General features: G+C 37.8%; 1 protein-coding gene across 2 annotated transcripts; it reads left to right on the top strand.

Annotated features, from left to right (window-relative positions):
* Positions 1 to 1,796: 1,796 nt before the first annotated feature.
* Positions 1,797 to 24,379, top strand: LOC107791785 (uncharacterized). 2 transcript variants are annotated; one of them, XM_075238392.1, is made up of 16 exons: positions 1,797 to 2,413; positions 3,403 to 6,079; positions 8,405 to 8,843; positions 9,500 to 9,728; positions 12,218 to 12,382; positions 14,833 to 15,105; positions 15,223 to 15,468; positions 17,745 to 18,137; positions 18,229 to 19,614; positions 19,740 to 19,796; positions 20,636 to 21,040; positions 21,289 to 21,512; positions 22,166 to 22,299; positions 22,908 to 23,159; positions 23,247 to 23,425; positions 23,523 to 24,379. In XM_075238392.1, the coding sequence occupies exons 2-16, from the start codon at positions 3,799 to 3,801 to the stop codon at positions 23,622 to 23,624; spliced, it is 6,765 nt and encodes a 2,254-aa protein (XP_075094493.1). In that variant the 5' UTR covers positions 1,797 to 2,413; positions 3,403 to 3,798; the 3' UTR covers positions 23,625 to 24,379. The 2 variants fall into 2 exon arrangements, with proteins under 2 accessions (XP_075094493.1, XP_075094494.1); XM_075238393.1 differs by having other exon boundaries at positions 1,819 to 2,413; positions 3,423 to 6,079.
* The last annotated feature ends 235 nt before the right edge of the window (positions 24,380 to 24,614 follow it).

The raw sequence follows: 24,614 nt of genomic DNA, 5'->3' as shown, positions 1-24,614 counted from the left end.
TATGAGTTGTTTCCTATAGTGTTCCTCTGTTGAGCATAATTTGTCCTAAAAGCTGGACTTGCAAGACCACTGACATTCATTGAAGCAGTCTCCATCATCAGATGGTTGCTTGGCCTAACTTCCCTTTGTTTTTCTTCCTGGATTAGGATAGAAAAGGCTTGTGCAACACTGGGCAACAGATTCATCATCAAAATGCTTCCTCTCACAACTGTGTAGACCTCGTTTAAACCCATTAGAAGCCTAATTAGCCTTATGTCTTGTTCAGCCTTGTGCATATTTGCCTTGGCATCACAAGTACACTGGCACTTACATTGTGCATGTGCATTTAATGTGTTTAACTCTTCCCAAAGCTTCTTCATTTTTGTATAATATCCTGTAATGTCTAGGGTTCCCTGACTTAGGTCGTTAATTTTCCTTTCAAGCTGGTACAATTTCGCTCCATTCGTCTGATCGTACCTATCCTCCAGTTCCTGCCACAATTCTTTTGCATCGACCACATACTGTAAGCTATCTGCCAAATCCTTTGAAAGTGAGTTGAGAATCCACGATGTCACCATGTCGTCGCATTTTTCCCACTACTCAAATATCGGATGGGCAGAATCTGGCTTCTTACATTTTTCGGTGATGAAACCGACCTTATTCTTCACTGAAAGGGCTCTGAGGACGCCTCTTCTCCAGGATCTATAACCAGTTCCGTCAAATACCACTGGCACTAGTGTCGATCCGACACTCTCTGAAGGATGCATGTATAAAGGATTGGTCGAATCCAATGTATCTTTGTTTACATTTGGTGAATTAGTTGAATCCGAAGTATCGCCATCTACCGCTATGATATAAGATGAGTTAATCGACAAATCTGAAAAACTTTGGGTGAAAATTAGGGTTTCCTAATTTTGACTTGCAACTTCAAAACAAACAGAGATTAGTGATGAAAGAGATGAGCCTGAACGAGAATTGAGTTAACACTGAGCCTTAGCTCTGATACCATGTCAAAATTAAGAATTTAGATGCAAGCAGAAGCTGCCATTGATGTAGCGATTGAGCTTACAAGGAACATACGAAAGAGAAGAAAAGAGACCAGTGGAAGCTTCCGGAGAGAGAATAAATTTGGTAAAGAGAAATCTGATATGTATTTCTATATTGTGTTATACATATACACATATGGAAAGAATACTTCACCAACTATGTTAGCTAATTACAAAAGTACCCTCAACTATGCATATAGCTATATACATAAATACAGCTACAAGTCACTGTCATGCAATACTCTCAATAAAAAGAAAGTATTTATAAGTTATAACAAAAACCTTTCACGTTTAAAATAAGGATTCAAAATTTATATAATTATTTTTCTATAGAATATGATAATATATGTCATTTTAAGTTTCAAATTAAATTTTCTTTATGTAAAATGATAAAATTTATTAATAAGTTACTATGTCATATTATAGGATAATAGTAATAAGGTCGTAAAATTTAAGTTTATAGCTAACAAATGGAGACAAGTTTTAAGGGTGATTGTATATCTTCTGTATTGTACTTTCCATCCTATCAATGTGATGCACTCTAATAGGTACATACTCCATAGTTTAAAAAGAAAAAAAATTAAAATTTATGGTCCAAAATAAGTTATAAATAATTATTCTATGACTATAAGTTACCTTGAAAATTAAGAAGTTTAAAATTAAATTATTTTTATATAAATTTATCAATTTTTTTGGGTCAGACAAAAAAAAAAAAAAAAAAAAGGTATATCACATCTTGAGAGTTTGAGAGAGAGGGAAAACTTTTTATCTGGATAACTTGTTCATGAACCATGGGATCCTTGTATGGTGGATTCACACATAAATTGGAAGTCCTAAAGAGTTAAAGGTCCCAATTGACTTATTTGAAACCCAACATAATTTGGATTTTGGGAACAAAGATTTACAAGCTCGTCTACAATTCACTCGAAGCTAAATCTGGCCAGACTTCCGACGGGAACTCCTCCGTTCTCTCAAACTCTCCTCGATGGAGAGTCACAGTATCAGTAACTGTGACTCAGTAGACGACGTCGTTTCGCAGTTACCACTTCAGCTGATCAAATCGGAGATCATACCTCCGGCACCGAACCGATCAAAATCTCCATCCGAATTCGAGCCAGCAATTGACTGGCAGCCGAACTTCGTTGGCTACTCATGGATCGCCTACGGTGCCTCGTCTCTCCTCGTCATACGTCAATTCCCTAACCCTCTCTCACAAACTGAGACTGTAACAGGCACAGTTTTTCAGCAGGTTCTCGAGCTGTCAATCGACGGCTCTGGCACTGTCTCCGCCGTCGCTTGGTCTCCAGTGACGCCTTCTTCTGGAGACCTTGCCGCCGCACTTGATAACTGCATTGGATTGTTCTCTTACAATTCTGACGCTTCTCATAGTAAGTTTCAGTTTTCTGATCTCGCTCTCGAATGTATATACTAATATGCTATGTCGTTGATTGCTTTGTTACACTTTATTAATCTAATAAAGGAACGATCTTTTTCCTTTCTTTACCTATCCAGCACTGTCTTGTTGCCTTTTTGAATAACAGCGTTACTTACTTATCTAAAATTGTGTATACTAGTCTGGTACAAGTTCGTTGCTTTTGTTTTGATGAATATTTAAGATATATCCCCTGTAATTTGATACAAAACTGCTGTCATTCTGGATCTCCGGATCAAGCAATATGAGTGGTACAGTCAATGCACGAGTTGCAGTGTAATGCATTGGAGAATGGCCATACTATTTTTACTTTAGGAGCAAATGTTTTGGCTTGTTGTCCTCTGGCATCAATTTAAGTTACCTGTATTATGGTCCTTGGGTTGGAGTTGTAGAAGACAATTCTCTGATCACAACGCAAAACTGACTAGAGAACTAGAGAGTAAAAGTCAATAAATTTAATCAACCACGTCTCAATCACAAGTTAGTTAGGGTGGGCTTACTGAAATCCTTGTGTTCATTTTGCTTTATTTTAGCCTATTTCATTTCAACAGTCCAACACTGAATTATTTAAGGCCAATTAGGGGTTCTTGCAAATTAGAGGTTAAAGCTAGATGAAAATCAATGCCTAATAAGAATGGCTCAGTGGGATGTCCAACTTGGTGAAAGGGTGCTTTTTTCTTTAGTAGGTTACATAGTTAGAGCCGTGTATCATCTAAATGTACTTGGAAATAAAAAGAATACTCTTGCATTAGTTGGATCCTATGCGCTAAACTCAAAAGCTCATTAGGAGGTGATCTGGTTCTGACTGGATATGAATATGGGAACTTTAAGCAATTGTTTTGCTAACATAAATTACTACTATTGGTTAATTGGATATTAAATCTCTCTCTCTCTCCCCTCCCTTCCATCCCTCTTAGATGTATAAATTTATTTACTCATATTCAGGTTCTTTTTGTTGGAGCCAGACCTCAACACTAGTACAATCTACAAAGGTGGAGTCAATCATATGGACGGGATCAGGAGATGGGATAGTTTCAGGTGGCATTGAATTGATATTGTGGAGAAAGAAGGAGAGGTCATGGGAAATGGCTTGGAGATTTAAATCAGAACTGCCTCAGACTCTGATTTCTGCTACTTGGTCAATTGAAGGACCTTTGGCTGCTGCACCTTCACATAGTTTGCACTTTGAAGGTTCGGGTTCTCGAATACATGCAGGACACAAATGTGTTTTGGTATGTCAAAGAGATGCAAACTCCGGACATTTAGAAGCTATGCTACACCATCCGTTACCAGTTTCTATGATTCAGTGGAGACCATCTTTAGTTACACAGTCAACTAGAGATGGCAGCTATTCTAGGAGGTTGGTGTTTATTAACATGCTGTTTAGATGGAGCTGTAAGGCTCTGGAATGAGATTGATGATGGGAGGGTTAGAAAAGTTGGCAAGGATAGTAATGATCACAAACTGAGTAAATTCTCTTTTCGTGTTGTCGCTGTAGTTGAGGTAAACCAAGCATTAAATGGAATGCTGGGCTTGGATGTGTCTGTAAGATGGGCAACAGATATTAATGGTATAATAACTGTCAATGGGGAAGCTGTGACATATTCCTCATCAGATGAACACCAACAAAGCAATGCTGGTAGGTGTGAATGGTTGATTGCCGTAGGTCCTCAAACGACACTGACCTTTTGGGCTATTCATTGTCTTGATGATTTTTCTCCAGTGAGAGCCCCAAGGGTGACATTGTGGAAAAGAAAAGAGTTGAACAGTCCTAACGAGGTGCCAAGGGGATTGCTCTTAAATAAAGTCCTTATCATGAGAAATCAGGTCTTTGGTCCACCAACAGTGTGTTCTTTTATTAGTCTATTACCAAGTAACTCTCTAGCCTGGACGCAGTTATACTCTTCAAAATTCCCCAAAGGTGAAGAGGTATCTTCAGAACTGAGTAGCACAGACGAGTCGCCTCCAAATAAATGTCAGACTGAATGTTTACTATCATTATGTGCAAGGGGACTTTCAAATGCAGACAGTCACTGCAGTAAAATTCTGCAAGTTGCAATTCATCCTTGTTTATCTGAGTTGGAATTTGCTGCCTCCCTGGACACTGATGGAAAGCTCCTCTTTTGGTTGTTTTCTTCTGCTTCAAATACTATTGTGGGCCTCCCAACTTTGAGCCCATCTTGGGAGCTGTTTGGAAAAGGCGCGATTGCACTCCCTCAACAACCCAAGTATACAAGCTTAAGATGGGCACCCACTCTGTTAAGTGAAGAACGTATTCTTATCATTGGACATGCAGATGGAATAGATTTATCAGTAGTTAAGGCTGTGAAAACTGAAGAATTGGAAATAGTTTGTGACAAAATATGTACTATACCACTTACCGCTGGAAGTCATGGACAGGGGCCGGATAGCGTCTTTTCAATTCCGTTGCCTTCCACTTGTAACAAAACTATTATAAATAGCTTTTTGCTGTTTGCTGTGTGGGAAAAAGGCTTTCAGGCATTATCGTGGAAAATTGACCTTCATCACTATGATTTGTCTGAAACACGCTGTGGTTGCAGTTTTGACAGTGCAAACACCTTGCAGAACAATATATGGAAATTTGAGAGTAGTTATTCTGGTTATACATACCTTGTTTCTGTTGAACCTTGTTCATCAGTTTTGCCAGAACCTCATGACAATAATAAGATTTCAAGTTATGCTGTGATCTGTCCCACAAACTCTGGTTTAACTGAAGAAATTTTTGCTAATAATTTATATAGCAACTACTTTGCTTATCATATGGTCACTGGTTGTCTTGATGGTAGCTTGCTATTATGGAGAAGTGTGCCTGCTGGGAGCTCGAATTCTCAATGGTTTCTTGTTGGTAGGATTGCTTTGCAGCAGGGTCCTATTTTGGCTATATCTGCAAGTGTCTGTGGCAGAAAAATTGCAACTATCTCAAAAGGTCACTTAAGTACTTCTGCTATTCATATATGGGAATGTGCGCGAATTGAGGACGCTGGCAGCTTTATACTAGAAGACACTTTATATTTTGATGCAGAGGTTGTTGCTTCAAATTGGTTGACGATAGGGAATGGTCAGTTTTTACTTGGAGTTTGCTCAAGAGGTAAGGTGCAGGTTTATACTCAAAAGCGGTGTGGAGGTCAATGCAATTTGGAACCGGAAAAATCATTTGAAGGCAACATCTGGGTATGTCTTGCAGCAAGTGATACTAACCCTACCATTCAAGACTTCTTTTGGGGACCCAAAGCCATGATAGTGGTTGTTCATGATGAATATATTTCTCTGTTTAGCAAGTTCTCATACTTTATGAACAAGAAACTTCTGCCCCAACTTGGTGGAAAAGTTTGCAAGGAAAGTTCTGTCTGTCACTATGGTTCTAATAAAGTGCCAATATTTTATGGTCATGAAAATTATGATTATGCACAGTATCAGGCTAATTTCCCCTTGAAAATGGAAGTGGTCAATGAGACTTCACTGTTTAGTAGCTTGACAAAATCTAAAGAAGGCTTTACTTCTGTTAAAAATGGGATCTGGAGCATTTTAGAGATAGCAGAACTTGTAGGGGGATCTCTTCCTCTTGTTCACCCGGAGGCAATTCTTGTAAACTTACTTTCAGGTATTTATGAATTGGTTGATGCTCTTTCCGCTTCCCCCACTCCCTAACTCAAATACCCAAGTCCTCTTCTTCTTTAATGGAAGACATTTTAATACGATTTAGGCAAAACATTTGTTGTGTTCTTACGAATTAATTTGTGGTTGGCTGCTTTAAGGAACTTACATGTGCATCTAGGAAGTAAATTCTATTATATCTGAACTTCTAAACCAAATAATTAGCAGATTCTTGACAAACTAAAAACTGAAGTGCACTCTTTTCTCTTCAGCTAGTAAAGTCAAATATTTCTTGTATAAGCATACAATTTGAACAAATTTCTCCAACGTTAATCTACTTTTCGTGATACTTATAGGCTCCGAATTTTGTCTCTCATCAGCAGAAATTGTCTTGTAATAATCATCCCGTTTTGACCAATGGATCTTATTGTTTATCTTATTATACTTTCCTTTGAACTAGGTAACATATGTCCGTGTCCTGCTTGCCTTACAAATGAACAGGTTTATTGTCCAATTAATATTTTTCTATGATGGTATCCTATGTGCTCTCTTTGAAAACCAAATATCTTAGTTTTGTGTAAAAGTTAAGTTTCTGAAAGTAATGACACATGGACTTTTATTTTAAAGTTAAAATCTTGTTTCTCGACTGTTTTCTGAAGAATTGATTTGCTCTGGGGAAAAAAAGTTTAAAAAAAGGCGGTAAAGGTGCATTTTTTGAGAGAAGGGTAAATCTATTAATAGATAATAGTAAAGATGCATTTTTAAGTTGGTTTTGCCGTTTTGGTTAAATACTAGTTAAATGCCTCGAGTATCGTCCTTAGGAGGACAAGAAGTCACTTGATGAGCTCGTTAGGGATAAATAAACTAGGAGGAGAAATTTAATTTATTGTTGTTTGGTTTTAATACGTACTATCTGGCCCTCCTGATGTGGGAAGATCAGAATTTCTTTGTGATTTATACCTCATTCTTAGCTTTTTGTCCTATTGTAAGACGTGACAGAGTTCAGCAGCAATGCTATTCTTTAGTTATGGCAACTGGTATTCCATCTTTCCTGCTGCCAAAACCTGGTCTTATGAAGTAAAGAAAACTTGATAAGGAATTGAGCTTGTTTTTTAAGTTTATTACTTGTCTTCATTTTTAATTCTTAGGCTCTCCTAGTGAACTCACGATGGTGATATTCAGTGTTGAGAATTTAAACCAAAGCTGGTTAAAATACATTAAACTTTGTTAAATTGTTTCAGCTGTGTGCAATTTGGTTCTTCAGCATGAATGAATTGATGCCCAGCCATAATTATGAGGTTGTGAAAGTCAGGAACATGCCTAAATAGGAGCATCTAATGCTTACTGCTGCCAAAATTGATTTAGATTTATATTGGGCTGTTTGACTTATAAAAGTGCTCTTCCGAATAAGTGGAACGTTCTAATATTTGTACATTTTTGGAGCACTTTTGAGATCCCAACTACCCTAGTTGATTGGATGCTCTTCATGGAGAAGCAGGTGACACTTAATGCTCTTTTGGTTTCACTAATGCAACATTTAATGGTACTTCTTTAACAAATGCGAAAATGAGTATTAGTAATATTTGGATAGGAGTACCTAAATTAACAAAACTCCCCTTAAAGTAAGGTGATTTATTATAGTAAATAAGATAAAACTTTTTATTTTACAAAACTAATATTCATGATAATTTCAGATATTCTTAGTAAATCTTTAATATATATAAAAAATTAAAGCAAAGCCTGTACAATCATACTAATTATACAACTAGTATTTGACCTTGGTAATGCAATTCCTACCTAAAAAACCTTGCATTATTTTTCACTGCATAACAATCTTCATATTTTTATCCCTGTAACTTACGCCATGAACCTAATGACCCACGAAAGTTTTTTTGTACAAGGTAAATAATCCCATAAAGTTTCCTTAAAATCAGAAAGCAATCGTGTTCATTTGCTCCGGGAGATGTTGGCTCAGACTTGCTTTCAGGAAACATTTGTATGATTGCAAAGTACGGGAAACTTTTTATCTTCTACCCACATCATTTGCCTGTACTGGGTTTTGTTTCTCTATTTGTTATTCTTGGATGTAACTATCCTCTAAATCCTTACCCTGTCGGTTGTGTATTGAATATTTTGTTGTACCTTCTTTTTCAGCTTTATGTTTTACTTGTCTGAAAATACTGCCAGGTTTGTGTGTCATCAGAAGATTGTTGCCAATTTGTTTCTCATCTGCTTATGTTGCCACTCATGAAATTCCAGTCATTTTACTTAGACTTATAATACTTGCTAATTTGAGTTTGACCTTAGGGTTGTGCGTTCCAAATGTGTATAGGTAATTGGAAACGTGCATATGTAGCTCTGCAGTGTCTCAGTAAACACGTAGCTTCCTCAAAATTATCGGCGGAAATATGCTGCCTTCGAGCCTTCAGTGGTTTAATATTTCCCATTTCGTTGTCAAACTATCTTGAAGGACATGTCTTGTTAAGCACTGGGGAGAAGTCATTTCAGTGGGGTGGACCTTCAGAGGTTCAAAAAGGTTTCCTCCAAGCTTCCTCAAGCTGGGGATATGCTGCATCTGATAATGCGCTCTCTATCTCTCCTGCAAGATCTGAAATTACTGACTTTCTAGAAGCCTTTGATAAACTTCATAATTTTGCAACTATATCTTCCACTGAAATGATGCAAATTCGTGCTGCTATTCATCTTCTAGATGAAGTTAGCAATATGCAGTCAACTTCTGCCTATAATAGCCTTGATGGACCTGGTCGAAGGTAAAGTCTAAGTTAGAAGATTAGAATAAATTATCTTTCCATGCGTGTGAACGTATCTTCATGGCAATTGCCAAGTTTGTAAAGGCTCAAACATTCTTTTTATGATCAACCTTTATGTTAAGTTCTTGAGCTTCTGTGTTCTGTCAATTTTTGTGTATTGTGATAATCAACTAGAGAAGTGTAGTTTTTGGCAGACAAGAAAAACATATTCCAATTTTGCTTTAGATATAGACACTAAGTTTTGAAGTGGGTGAAGAACCGTAAGGTCTTACGTCCGAATCTCAGTGGAGACAAAATACACTAGGTGATTTCTTCCCATCAGCCTAAGCCTTGGTGGGAGAGTTACCTGGTACATGTGCTAGTGGGAGGTAGCAGGTAGAATAGTCGAGGTGTACACAAGCTGGTCCGGACACCACTGTCATTCAAAAAACATTAAAAGTTTCAATGAGAGTATTGCATCACTCTTCCCTATGCTTGGGATTAGAGTAGAGTTGGCAAAAACTGTAAATGGTGACATAAATGGATAACACAACCCCCCCCCCCCCCCACACACACACACACACACACAAGGCTCAGAATTTTTGTGGGTATTATTCAGCTATAGTTGCTTCTAATTAAATTATCATTCATTGATGCTACTTGTCTTTTCTTCCTAGGTTTTGGGTTTCAGTGAGGTTTCAGCAGCTATATTTTGTTCAACGATTTCGCAGACTGCCATCAGAAGGTGAGCTGGTTGTATACTCGGGGCTGATTGGATGGGCTTTCCATTCTGATTGCCAAGAGAATTTGTTTGATTCTCTGTTATCTAAGGAACCATCTTGGCAAGAAATGCGCGATATGGGTGTTGGATTATGGTATACAAGTATGGCACAACTGCGAGTGAAGGTACTTTTTTTTCCATTAAGATTTTGAATTTGGTTGTAGCATGACAAATGAGGTTTTGGGAAAGTGAGTTATCCACCACTAGAGCAAGTGGGAAAGTGAAACTGTTGACTCCTGGAGGGGGATTTGGGGTTAGGATTTACGATATAAAACAAATCAGCTGTATAATTTGGTTATTTTTTGGGAGGTACTGTGTAGTTGTATATTCTGTAAACAATTCAACATCTCCAAGCCAACATCCTGATGTAGACTACCAATATGCAGTTTTAGGGACTAAAGTGGTCCAAGTATATTGCCCTACAAGTCTACATTTCTTAATGTTCCCGCCCTTCTCAAACTAGTCTACCCAATTTTGAATCCTTCCTCTTTCGCTGTTCAAGAATGAGACTTTGAAGATTAAATTTTCTTTTTTGTGTTTATCATTTGCCTGTCCATGCTCTTCCTATTTTATCAAGCGTACAATTCTTTACCTTCATTATCAATTATTAATGTAACAAAAATAATGATGATATGTCTTTTATTTTCTTGATAAGTAATTAAAGATTTCATAAATTTATGCACTAAGCCAGTGCATCAGGCATAATTACAGGTTGTGCAAACCCTCTATTGTGTCTAGCATTCCATCTACATCATGTTCAATTACCAAATTGCACCAAAAAGCTACCAAAAAAAAAAAAAATCTCTGTTTAAGGCTGTGAATGTTTCTTGTTGTGCCTTCAAAAAATTTCTGTTGTTTCTTTCAAGCCAGACAGTCCACCAAATGGCCTGAGGTATGTATTCCAAGTTCTTAGAGATTTCTTACTAGGCCCCTCTCTGCTCCAACGTTGCAAGAGTTCAACAATGGATTTTGGCATGGTCCAACTCATGCCCAGAATTACTAGAAACATGTTCCACAGCTGCCTAGTGAGTAGTGACCCAACAATGCAAGAAGAGGTCGAAAACTTCTTCCGGATACTCTTGAAGATGTGTCTTGACTTTGTATAGTTGTGATTCTGCCTATATCGTCCAACTTCTATTTAATTTCATTCTTACATTCAGTTCGGTGGAAATGCTCCATTTGTCCCAAAACAGATAATGTGAGGTCACATCACTTGAATTTTTCTTTCAACTGTATAAATTTTGGGTGATAGTTCTCCGCAAGTATGAATGCTCTTCGTCATAAGTTTGCCATTTTTGGTTGTGATAAGGGAATGTGGCTCTTTGTTCTGGAAAATTCTTGCAATTTTTCCCCAGATTTTCTGGTGCATAAATATAATTAGGAATACTTTTTGGTTCTAAGTTGTGTGTTTATGTTGGTGATCCATCCTCTCCCTTCTTTGTGATTAAGGTTACTCATGTTTGCTGGGTCTAATTTGTGAGGGGGTTGGAGAGTTCAGGTTCTGTTCTACTCTTTTTTCTATTTAACCGAAATGGAGGAGAAGACTCCTTTCCTTGTTAACTTGTATTATGTATTAAGGAACTCTTATCCTTAAATATTGATGGATTTTTTGGTGTGCTGCAGAAGATAATATAATCTCATGCCTTACAAAAAAATGATATAATCTCATGTCTCAGGGTTTTTCTTGTTTGTAAGGTGTCTTCAATGATAGAAGAAGCTTTTCTTCTTGATTAAGTGATAGTGCGGTGAGGTAACGAATTTTAACTACCTTATTACCTCCTCCATCCAATTTAAGTGGCACTCTTCTCATATTTTGATGTGAATATTTTCTCCTATTAATGATATTATCCTAAAGCAGTTTTTGCAAATTGCAAGAATTTAATTCATTTTACTATTAAAACCAGACTTCGATACAATGTTCTCTCCATATGACTAGCTTTTCAATAATCACTATGGTGTTTTCTTCCCCTATTAATATAGTAGCCAAGTCAAATTCAAATCTCTAATTCTTTTTTGAAGTTTAGCCTATTGTAAGAAGTTCCTCATTTTGAGTATATCATGGCTTATGAGTAAACCTCTTTCTCTCCGCTGTAAAATGAGTCGGGTGCTAATCTTCTTTTACTACTTTCACGTGGATTGGAACTGCGGGACCAGTAGTAAAGAGGCCAATCTTTAGTCCCCGGGCTTTGGTTCAACAGAAAAGGTAGTATAACACAGGATGTATGGTTGGCATATGTCACGAGTTTGAATCCTGGTTGGCGAACTAACTCAAATATTTAAGTGGAAAAGGATAGAGTGGCGCACCCATTATCCACGAAGTTTTAATGCAGGAAACAACAGATTTCTCAGTTATCAAAAAATAGAAAAGGGGCCATCTTTTTTCAGTTTCAGCTTCCCCCCCCCCCCCAAAACTGTGATTGAATGTAGCGATTTAAATTGATTAGGTCCTATAATAGAGTGTTATCTCAAAATCTCCAACTGAATCTGCAGCTACTCTTGCTCTTTCCTCTGAAGGGGGTGAAAGAAACAGGAACAACTAATGTCTTATATCCTTAGCTTTCATTTTCCCTCTGTATTTGGCATCGCAACTCTGACTCAGGTGGGTTTTCTGCAGATGGAAAAGCTGGCAAGACAGCAATATTTGAAGAATAGAGATCCCAAGGCATGTGCACTTCTGTATATTGCATTGAATAGGCTTCATGTTTTAGCGGGCCTTTTCAAGATTAGCAAAGACGAGAAAGACAAACCTCTGGTGGCATTTCTTTCACGCAATTTTCAGGTAATTTTTAAACGTCTGCTACTTTATTTGTATGCCTGATACAAATATTTTCAAAGAAATGTTACCGAGTTTTGGCCAATTATTTATGAGTGAGTTTTGACCCATTTATCTTGAATTGTTTCTTAAATTTTCTTTTCCAGTATCTAAATTTGGAAAGTAGGAACATGTTGTAAAGCGTATTGTTGTTATAAAATGATTTTGTGTACTGTCTTTCCATGCCCTACATTTGGGATAATTCTTATGAAAATGTTAAAGCAAATCTGACAGCGTGTTAAATTAAGTGCATAAACTTTACTTTTATATTTCTCGTACCTTCACTTAAATTTACATCTCTTTTCTTTTCTTTTTTCTGGTTAAATAAGCAAAAGATTTCATTACTATTAACTTATCTTTTCCGAGCCGAGGGTCTACCGGAAACAGCCTCTCTGCCTTCTTGAAGGTATGGGTAAGGTAAGGGTGGCAAGTGGGCCGGTCCAGGCCCGGGATCGCGGACCATCCGGTCTTCTGGGCCTAAACGGTCCGTAACCGGTTTAGAACCGAGACCATGGGGGTGGGCCGGTCTTCTGGACCGGTTCCTGAAAAAAAAGCCCGCGAGACCGGGACCTGACCGGTCCTTGGCGGGCCTAAACGGTCCCAACGACCATAATTTAAAAAAAAAAAATTGGACCGTTGGCTATTTAAAAATCTGGCCGTTGGCCTTTAAAAAATAGCCGTTGGCTATTTATAAAATAGCCATTTAACCCCCCCAACTTTGTTTTAACCCTAAACTTTTTATAATTACACTTTTTCCCTTTTTTCAACTATAAATACCCCCTCAATCTTTCATTTTTCTTACAAAATCATCAATCTATCACAATCTCTCTCTAAAATTCTTCTATAATTGCTATTATTGCTTACTTTATTGTTACAATTTGTGAAAAAATTGTGAAGTTGTTGAATTGAAGTCTTCAAGTCTTCAACGATAATCAATTTTCAACAAGTTATTCGTCAATTCGGTAAACTCGTTCCAACTCTTAAGTTTTAATATTATAGTTTTGTTTGTTTTATTTACTTTGTAATGCTTGATTAATTAAGATGGCCTATTCCTTAAAAAACTGTTTAGTAAAAATAAGAGAAAATCCAAGAGTGGCGAATCTAGTAGTCACTCTGTTCCTCCTCTATTTCCCCCAATTCCCCGAAACAAACCCCATATCCGTCCTACACCTGCTATTCTTGATAGTGATAATAGTTTATTATAATTTACCGAGAGTCAATTTTGCTATAATATTGCACCCGGTGAACAATTAGACCATGAATATATGAATGCTCTTTATGGTAACCCAACTATTGATGAAAATGATGATGAAGAAATAGATTTTGATGAAACTCAACCGGATGATGATACACCCACTAGTCCTGCTCCTGAAGTAGACTTAGAGAATATTTTAAAAGATGCGATGAATTTGGCCTAAGAGAAAGAAAGGTTCCTAAACCTTGTCCAACTAGATGGAATTACATGTATGAAAGTTTGGTTGTTGCATATAAATATAGAAACCCTATAAACTCAACGTTTAATGCACATGTATTATGAAACTTGTATTTTGGCACATCTTGATTAGTTTCTTTTTCTTCTCAATGGTGGTATTAGCACCTTGTTGTGCTCATTCCATAGGGGGAGGAAGACTAAGAAAGATATTGCCATGTTTTTTTAATGCTATAATAAAATTATAACGCATTGCTTTGAATATCTCTTTACAATATTTTTGTCTTTAAATTTGAATTAAACAATTTATGTCACAATTCTATAATAAAATTTACAATGAATTGCCTTAGATATTTTTATTAACATCTTTTTTTCTCTAATTTCTATAAAATTTAAAAAAAAAGTATCCCTCGGGCCCACTTGGGCCACTTAGCCCGCGGGCCGGGATCGTTTAGCCCGGGACCATTAGTTCGTGGGCGCGGTCCCGGGCCGGTTCCTACAAAAAGACCACGAAGACTGGGATTGCGAAGCCCGTTTAAATTGGGACCGGCCCGGGCCCGGAACCGTGAAGACCGGCCCATGAAGCCCACTCAGGCCCGGGACCGGCCCACTTGCCACCCTTAGGGTAAGGTCTGCGTACACTCTACCTTCCCCAAACCCCACTAGTGGGATTATACTGGGTTGTTGTATTTCATTACTATTAACTTGCCTTCTCACATATTCTTCTTGTACGTTTTTTACAAGATTCAAATTGGTGGTTTCATGAGTACTCTTAAATGTCTTAATTGATGAAGAGAAGCACATTTTTTTTTTTATTAATTCATTTGCACATTACCTCTGTTTTAAAATGTTGAGTTCTCGATGTGAAACTGTTACTCTTCTTTGTTAATTTGTTTGTAATCCAAGTTTTAGTCTTCTGTATTTTATTATTGAGCATCGTTACTCAACGTTTAGTTGCTTAGAAGTTTCACCCATTTCCTTTGTTTAGGAAGATAAAAATAAGGGAGCTGCTTTAAAGAATGCATACGTGTTACTGGGAAAACATCAGTTGGAGCTTGCAATTGCTTTCTTTTTGCTTGGAGGAGATACCACATCTGCTGTCACTGTTTGTGTGAAGAATCTTGGGGATGAGCAGCTCGCGCTTGTAATTTGCCGACTTGTTGAAGGTTATGGTGGAACGCTAGAGCATTACCTTATTTCGAAAATGCTTCTTCCATCTGCTCTTGCCAAAGGTGACTACTGGCTTGTAAGCGTACTGGAGGTATTCAGCTAGAAGTTTAGAGTTTAGAGAGAGTGATGTTTTTTTTCCCTTAAGGGATTGTGTTGGTTGCATCTTGTTCCCTTGTTTATATACTCATTTAAAGTTCTTCATTTGCAGTGGATATTAGGAAAACCCTCACATGCTTTTCTTAGAATGCTTGCTTTCCCAACGGGTTCCTTGAACGATAAGTCAATATTCTCATCCCGTCAACCTGCCTTCTTAGATCCAAGCGTTGGTGACTTTTGCTTAATGTTAGCAGCCAAAACTACCATGAAGAATGCTATTGGGGAGCAAAATGCTGCTGCCTTGAGTAGATGGGCGATCTTGATGAGGGCCACTGCCTTAAGCAGATGCGGTCTACCTGTAAGTTCATCTAACTCTTTTGGTTTCCCTAAATTTTGGGGATTCACAAGCTTTTTTTTTTTTTTTTTTTGGGGGGGGGGGGGGTGGGGTCTTTTGAGGACTCCGAGATTGTAAAGTTGATATGATCCTCTTTGAGATCTGAAATCCAGAAGGACCAGAACTGATCTAACTTTGATTAGAACACAACTTACTTGTTTAGGTCTAGGTGAAATATTTTTCTTGATGAAATCATTGCTATTTGGTCACCTGAACCTATTAATTTACACCAAATGAATTAAATGACTTACATCATTGGAGGTTGAAATTTATTTTCCATTATAACTCTTTCCACTACTACTCCATATAACTTGTTTTTACCAATATGTAAGCATTATTTTTCTCTTCGCGATACAGAATTATCAGAAAACACCACCCAATGGCCTAACCTCATACTTTAACTGTCACATTCCACCAACTTCATGTCCTCTCAAACACTTGGAAATTATTTTATTGTAAAGCAGATTCGTACAACAAAATTCGGCTGAGGTCCTTTTTAATGTAATTTAAGTTTTGGAAAATCATTGATCTAGATTAGTTCTCTTTTTCAAGTCAATACATAGCTTGCAGCATTCATGTGTTAACATATTAGATATTTATAGAACTAAAAAGAACATATTAGATATGTATAAAGTGATTCTCTAGCGCAACCCCAGTCTAGAACGTCTTTTGCATGTCAAGTACTACTTGGATAAACTCAATTTAGATTATGCTTTTGAAATCGGAAAAGGGCCCAAACTACCCTTGAAGTATCGGATTTGGTACAAAAATGCCCTCCGTCCACCTATATGAATAAAAATGTCCCTAACGTTTTCTTTTTGGCTCAAGTTTGACCTTAAAACTAACAGTCCCTGAAAATAAAATAATTGAATATTTATTTATTACGTGGCGTAAAATGATTGGCCCAAAATTAAGCCCTTCCCATTTTCTTTTTAAAAAACCCACCCATAACTTGATTTTGACCCACCCGCCTAAGAAAGGGCTAAACAGTTAAACTTGTCTTGCGCTATTCTTGTCTCCCTTTCTCTGAAGAAGATGAACATGAAGTGATGCAACAAATTTTACTTCAATTTTAATCCAAAATAACTCTTTTACTTCAATTTTGCGGACTTATGCAACAAATTCTTCAAACAAGAAGTGATGTGTTATGCCCCTAGCCTCTATTGTGGTTGTTAATTGAAGAAGATTTTTCTATGTAAGAAAGCTTCAATGAGAGTCAAAAATTCAATGCAGTGAGTCTTAATAATGTCTTATATGTGATGATTGTTTTGCCGGTATGGGCTATCTGTATGACTGGAACTATTAATAATGGAGATTTTTTAACCCTTGAAGAGGAGAATCCATTGTTCTTCTTTGCCGATTCTACTTTTCTCTGATTCTTCTGATTCCAATAAGAATTAATTTGGGAAGATAATGCATGTAATTGTGTGTGTCGGTGACATAACGGGAGAGCGAAGACAAGCAAAATTGAAAGAAAAATACAAAATAGGAGGTTCTGCCGGTAATATCGCCGGAGCCGAAGGTGGCGGCTGAAATTTACGCAGAAGACGAGTTTGTTAAAAAAAAATTGGGGCGGGTCATTAATGGGGCAGGTGGGTTTGTGTATCTGGGATGGGGTTTAAGTTAGGCCATTAAAGTGCTAACATGTGGATAATAAATAAACTTTTTTTTATTTAAAAGAAAGAGCCGTCAGAAATAGGGGTAAGGTTGAGCCTGAAAAATAACGACAGGGGTATTTTTATTCAAATAGATGGACGGAGGACATTTTTGTACCAAATCCGATACTTTAAGGACAGTTTTGACCCTTTTCCGTTTTGAAATCAAGGCTGATCTCAAAGAAAAATGACTTTTATGTCAAACTAAATTTTGGTAAATGATCAACCTAAATCCTACTAAAGCAGATTAAGTTCCCAAAAACCACATCAGAGCTGATGGTAGGATGGCCTACCACTATGGCTGAGCTTTTTTTGCTGATTAGTGTTTGCATTATAAGTGCTGCTATCTTGCAACTGATGCGAGTCATGTGACTGTTTAGCATCAAAGTAAGACACGTCGAGTTATATCATACCCTTTCTTCTATAAGTCAGTTTAGGAGGTATACCTTAATGTCATCGAATGCCAGGGGACCCTCTCAGCCAGCCTGTTCGTGTGTATGGATGTACTATTGTATGTTCTTAATTAGATTTTTTTCGTCGAATGACTAAGAGTTTTCCTATCTTTTATCGCATTTTCTATGTAAGCTTGATGCTTTGGAATGCCTTGCATCTTCTGTGAGCATCATTGGTGGTTCAACTGGAGGAAGTGTGCCTGATAATGTGGACTCTGGATACCAGCATGAAATGCTGAGTGCAATGCTTAATGAAACTTCATCAAACTGGCTATCATTGGATGTGGCTTTACGGATAGAATCACACATGAGATCAGACTTGTCTATGCAATACTTGTCAAAGATGTTAAGGAGACATCCAAGCTGGGTAAACCATGATATGACTTGTCTTCAGGGACACATGGATACTTTATCAGAGAATGAAGAATACAAGCTTTCAGTTGGAGCTTTTCAAGATGAATTGATGACGACAATTGCATCCTTTCAACTGAAGTTCTCCTTAATTCCTCTACATCTTATGTACTTGGTATCTCTACTTATTTATGGAATAAATATTAGGTTTATGGCTTTTGTTTTCCAGGGACTGATTGTCAGGTTTTTCTTTTTTCCTCTTTCAGATTTTTTTGTCATTTTGCAACTGTGGTTTGGCGTATACAGGATGCTACTTGTTGCAAGACTACATAAATAAATATCTGTCGATGGAGCAAGGCCATGAACTTGAGGGTTGCTCATTGTATGCTTTCCTTCCCAAGCTATTTCTTGAACTATCTGGAGAATTATTTTATATTTCTGCAAAATACATCATTATGTGTAGCATGGACTGTTTCTGTTTGAAGTCATTCGCCCTTAGGAGTAATGGAGCTGATGAAAATATTTATCACGCCGTTTTAGAGCTGTATAAAAGGAGGTTGTCTTGGTCATTATGGTGTCTTAGAGCCACGATGCAGTTTTCTTCAGTTTCTTCTGCAGAAAATTTTGTGGGGACACATTTCACTGTCCTTGATTTATCAGAGTATTTGTTACTGTTTGCATCTGCTTTGGTACAAAGAAATTACAGTGTTCTTCTCCGGATTGTGAAGCCTCTCTTGATGGCAAGAACTTCAGACGAGACAGGCATAAAGGATATACAAAAACTGCTTTGTGAGACTCGAGAAATGGTGGCTCATGATTTACCTATTCATGATGCTGGATCTTCTGTTCGGAACAAGAATCAAATGTCACAGGCACAATTTGGGGATGTTATGTTGTCTGTTCCGGAAGAGAGATGGCATGTCATGGTTGCTTCTTTTTGGGGATATGTATCTAGTTTTTTAAAACACAAGCTAAATGTGCTATCTCGGAAACATGAGGAAAGCGGTTTGTTTCTACCTCCAGGCAGACATTCCAGTGTATCCACTTCATTAAATTGTGTAAATGGCAGCGATGTCTCAACCCACAACGGGATGGTTCCAGAACTTCTGGCGAAGTTAATAAAGATCATATGTACTCACATCTCTTCTTACTGTGTGAATCAGTTTGCATCCGTCCTGCTGGAGAGGGATCCAGGTGCAACTGCTCTTTTCTGGTCTGAAGATTATCCGTCCCAACATAAAGCGCCAGATGCTAAACTTTGTCATAGAAATAACGATCTGGATAAGTTGACTGGTGAAGATGAATTATCAGCATTTGAGGCATTATGGGATATTTGTTCTGAGCTTAAGAAAGCTAATCAGGGATTTGTGCTTCAAGACCAGAAATTTTTACAGCATACTTTGCTAAAGTCCTTCAAAGGATGGAATGAAATGTACCCCAGCATTGTAAGAGAGTGTGAAGTTGAGGAAACTTATGACAGAGAAGATAGGTTTGGTAGTCCAAGAAGTGCAGCTGGATCTCCTCTTGCTTGTTTGTCACCAAATAATCATCCTTTCCAAAGTTCTGGGGGAAAAGATACGAACCATACAAAGAAGGTTTTGCCTTTTCGTAGTCCGATAGAGATATATAAGAGAAGTGGAGAACTTTTGGAGGTAATTCTTCTCCTAAACCTTTTGTATTGAATTGCACTTTATATTTCTTAGGGATAACAGGTACATTTAATGGCAAATAGTTCTTTCTTGAAGCTAATGAATGCAATTCTCCTGTATTTGAGCAGACTTTGTGCATCAACTCCATTGATCAACATGAAGCTGCTCTTGCTAGCAATCGGAAGGTGAGACTGTGCTTTGGGGCTTATTTAACGGTCTATATTGTATGCATCTGAATTTGACGTTTTCCCAGTGTTTCGGATGCATCTGATACATCATTTTGGTCGTAACATGAAATAAACTTGTGGCTTTAGGGATAATGTCACTTTACAATTATTAACATCCAGCTCTAAGTTTCATACTTAAAAGAATGACTTGAATGCATGAGTAAACTGGGATAAGTTGAAATGTTTGGGGTGAGGTAAATCGAGATGTTAAACTGATTTGGCTGGCATGTTTGTGAAACTTTGAGAGCATGGTACTTCATGGTTGTTATGAACTTTGAGAGGTCTACTTATGATATGAGATAAGCATAAGTGAATCTAAAGATGAGTGACGTGGTATCTTTCATGTTTGCTGTATCCAACTTGTTATATGCTGTGGGAATATCAGCGGTACAAATTCTAGGGTGTCTCAAATATATCCCAAGTGTCACTTCAATAGGAGAAATTTGTATCTGATGCTTCACGCTTTCCATGAACTCTGATCTTTTGCAACTTCATCATTTCAATGCGCATAGTTGTTAAATAGGGCTAGTAAGTGGAAAGTATTGAGAGATTTATTGATGAATAAATGTCAGTTGGCTGCCTTCTGATAGTGTCTTATTACTCGGGAAGTATTTTGCCTGTTAGACATTCACAGTAAATTCCTATTCTGGTCTTTAGACTCTGCGCATTACAGTTGGCCATAAAGTAAATATGGTCTGTATTTTATTTGTTTCACATTTAATTTCCCAGTAGTCTTCTATATTTGTAAAGTCAATGACATCTTTCCTGATCACTCAATCTACTTCTATCTGATTCAGGGCTTATTATTCTTCAATTGGGAAGATGGACTTCCTTGTGCGAACAGATCTGATAATGTCTGGGCAGAAGCTGATTGGCCACATAATGGATGGGCGGGATTCGAATCTACACCAATTCCTACTTGCGTCTCTCCTGGAGTGGGTCTGGGGAGTAAAAAGGGCACACACCTCGGGTTAGGTGGAGCAACTGTTGGCGCAGGGTTTCTGGCAAGACCTACATTTGGGCTTCCAGGTTATGCCAATACGGCTGGATCCAGTCTCGGCTGGGGAGTTCAAGAGGATTTTGATGAATTTCTTGACCCTCCTGCCACCGTAGAAAATGTTAGGACAAGGGCATTCTCAACTCACCCTTCAAGGCCTTTTTTCTTGGTTGGCTCGAGCAATACACACATATATTTGTGGGAGGTAAAGCATCACGATCAACAGATTAGTTAGATCTTTTTGCAGTTGCAACAGTAAGGGCTAATTTGCATCTTGAACAAGTTTGACACCTAAAAGGAATGTTGCATATTTTCTGTACTTGCAAATTAGTAAGTATGAGCTAAAAACTTCGTAGTTCTTACATGAGATTGAAAACTTGTTTATTCGTCACATACTTGTGTTATTGTGGTTTCTTAAGATATGGTATTTAGAATAAATTATGATATCTGCAGTTTGGCAAAGATAGAGCTACCGCGACATATGGAGTACTTCCTGCTGCAAATGTCCCTCCACCATATGCTCTTGCTTCTGTATCTGCCGTGAAGTTTGATCATTGTGGTCACAGATTTGTGTCTGCTGCTTCAGATGGTACTGTGTGTACGTGGCAGCTTGAAGTTGGAGGCAGGAGTAACGTTCGGCCAACAGAATCCTCTCTTTGCTTTAATAATTATACATCGTAAGCACTCAAATCGTGTTAACTTTATGTTAGGTGGAACTGAGCGTTAGTATCTCCACAAAATTGTATCCATGCTGAAAAGTTAGATTTTTGGATATCCTCTCTTTGAACTTTAGTGCCTCATTGCTACTTAATAACATTCGGCGGCCTTAGCCTTCTCTTTTTCTTAATTACCATACACCATAAGCAGTGAAAATTGTTTGAACTTCCTGTTTAGGTATTATAATACACCGAAACTGAGTATTAGTATCTCCTCAAAATTGTCTCGAAGCTGAACTGATATATTATTAAAGGAAAAGCTTTCTTATTTTTTTGGTGCCTTTCCAGTACCTAACACCACCCTGTAACCCCCAGAAGGCCCTATGCTGTCTTTGGAGGGTGACGGGGGGCTGGAAGTGTTTGAAATTGTTTCCATTTTTTCTTTAATTGCCCTTGCTCTTTCATTGTGTCATTTGTAACAGCAAGGGCACCATGAATATCAGTTCCAACTTCCAACTAGTAACACTGTCGGAGTGATTTGAAAGATGAAGCAGTTACACTTATCTTCCTTTTTTCTGTTTCTCCTGTTCCTTGCTATACAGTGGTTAAGTTTTTGTTATAGTTTCCATCTTTTGCTTTCTTATAAAGCCTGCTGTGCCTTGTAATGGCTGCAGGGATGTCACATATGTTACGTCAAGTGGTTCAATCATAGCTGCCGCAGGGTATAGCTCCAGTGGTGTTAACGTTGTCATATGGGACACACTTGCTCCACCAGCAACATCTCGGGCCTCCATAATGTGTCACGAAGGTTCTTTCTGATGACATTTTTTCCTTCTTGTGAAGGAATGGCAGTTCCTAATATTAATTCTAGCAAAAAGACGAAATGCAGAACTAAGATATTTCAATTATTCTTAAATGTCAGTATCAAAATGATAGGAACAAGGATAGGAATAACAAATAAACTAGAAAAGCAAGTAAAGAGAGTTTAGCGAAGACCCAGATCTAAAGCATAAGGTAGAACATTTAATTTAAGATTAAACGCCCTAGATATTGGCAATAAAATGAACCTAATCTATAAGAGAACCCTCACGTAGAAGAATTCTACTCGATAGCAAAAAGATAAAGCTCGTGTCTAGGAAAATGTGTGACCTTCATGAGAAGAAAATTCTACATGTATATGGATTATTGGTGGATTCGAAGGATTGAGAGACATGGATATTTCATTTGTCAAGAGCTAAAGGGCGGATTCTCAATGACCATCTTTTTTGGCAAGAAAATATGTACAAGCCACTTAAAGTCTACATGTAGTGCTTTTCTTCAGAACCTTAGCAAAACTTGGATAATGGTCTCTGTTTAGTTCATCAGCCGTTATAAGCTTTTAACTTGCTAAGATTATTGACCTGTGCTTGTTTTCAGGAGGTGCGCGCTCTCTTGCAGTGTTTGATAATGATATAGGAAGTGGTTCTGTTTCCCCTCTCATTGTGACGGGTGGGAAAGGTGGTGATGTTGGACTTCATGATTTCCGGTACATAGCTACTGGAAAGACAAAAAGGCAGAAGCATACAGAAATTGGTGATCATGGTGTCAACTCCATGGTTGACATGCAGAAGAAAACCGGTGATCAGAATCGTAATGGGATGCTCTGGTATATTCCGAAGGCTCACACAGGTACTGGAACATGGCTGAAAACGCTGTACATAGTTGATTGGCAATACATAATGAGATCTTTCTCTAATTCTACTTTATCTCGTGCAGGGAGTGTTACCAAAATATCTACCATACCACATACCAGCTTTTTCTTGACGGGAAGTAAAGATGGAGATGTAAAACTTTGGGATGCCAAAAATGCGAAACTAGTATTTCATTGGCCAAAATTGCATGAAAGACACACCTTCTTGCAGCCAAGCTCCCGTGGTTTTGGTGGTGTGGTACAGGTAACGTTTTTTATCAGATGTGTGAATAGTTGGAAGAAAAATCACTGAGATCCTGAGCTTGCAAAACTAAAGGGATTTTTTTTTCCTGCGTTTTCAGGCAGCTGTTACAGATATTCAAATTGTTTCTCATGGTTTTCTTACATGTGGTGGAGATGGTGCCGTAAAACTTGTGATGCTCAATGATCTCTTAAGGCCGTGAACAAGTCATGGGTTAATGGCAGAGCAAAGAACTATTTGTTGCATGAATTGTTGTCTGCAGTGGTTTCTCCTTTGATTTTTCTTTGAGATCCACTTATATAAGCTCTAAAGTTGGTAACTTGACTTGATGATGAAAGGATAGCCTAGTGATAAAGACCCTGCACCTCCAACCATAAGTTGGCAGTGTGAGTCTCCAAGGGAATAAAGCGAAAAAGGGCCATTATTGGGATCCTGGATAGGGAGTTCTCTGGGGTTGGGGTGTGGGGGGAGGGGTTACATTTTGGGAAAAAGGTTATACAAAAGAAAAAAGTTGGTACTTGACTTGTACCCAGGAATTCTTATCGGTGAAGTACCAGCTTATTGTGGTCTAAACTTTCCGTGCTGCTGTTCTCATGCGAGTATTAGTATGCAGGAAAAGACTATTTTGCAGGGGCCTATAGCGCGAACACCCGACTTACTACCAAAGGTAAGTTCAACTAGATAGCATCGCAGGATAGAGTGCTCAGTCTTTCAGTCTTGTTAATTATGTAGGCTGTTTTTTTTACCTCTTCAACTGATGTGTGTATATATAGAGAATTCTGTCGCTTATATATCAGTCAAGGTTTTTGTAAATTGCCAAAATAGCAATAGGGATTCATTTTTTCCAATTCTTTTTCCCCCTCCTTTTATATTGTCTGTAAACGTTGTCAAATTGCTAAATTGTGAGGATTGGCGTAATATTGTGTTCCTTATATGGCAGATTTGGTATTTCCCTCATGCTTTGAGCTTGTATATTGCTGTAGTGTTAATTAAACGGCAGGTACTGTTGTCTGTTCTTCGATACCGTCTCATAAGTTTACCTTTCACGCACTAAACCTCTTACCCTGGAGAAATCTGATACTGTTTAAATAAGAGCACCTTTCTTCTGTGCCCTTTTGAATCAACACATAAATTTCACTGGAGCGATATCAGAGTCCGGAACTAAAATATTATAAATTGACTCAGAGAGACA

The sequence above is a fragment of the Nicotiana tabacum genome, chromosome 19 (assembly GCF_000715075.1).
Source record: "Nicotiana tabacum cultivar K326 chromosome 19, ASM71507v2, whole genome shotgun sequence".
Lineage (NCBI taxonomy): Eukaryota > Viridiplantae > Streptophyta > Magnoliopsida > Solanales > Solanaceae > Nicotiana > Nicotiana tabacum.
The sequence above is the reverse complement of the archived record's forward strand: the minus strand, read 5'-3'. Positions and strand labels throughout refer to the sequence as shown.

Coding starts and splice junctions, on each gene's coding strand:
- LOC107791785 (XM_075238392.1), top strand. CDS start 3,799: ATGGCAGCTATTCTAGGAGGTTGGTGTTTATTAACATGCTGTTTAGAT. Junction 15,469..17,744: donor TAAGCAGATGCGGTCTACCT/GTAAGTTCATCT, acceptor TTTCTATGTAAG/CTTGATGCTTTGGAATGCCT. Junction 23,160..23,246: donor TATTCCGAAGGCTCACACAG/GTACTGGAACAT, acceptor TATCTCGTGCAG/GGAGTGTTACCAAAATATCT.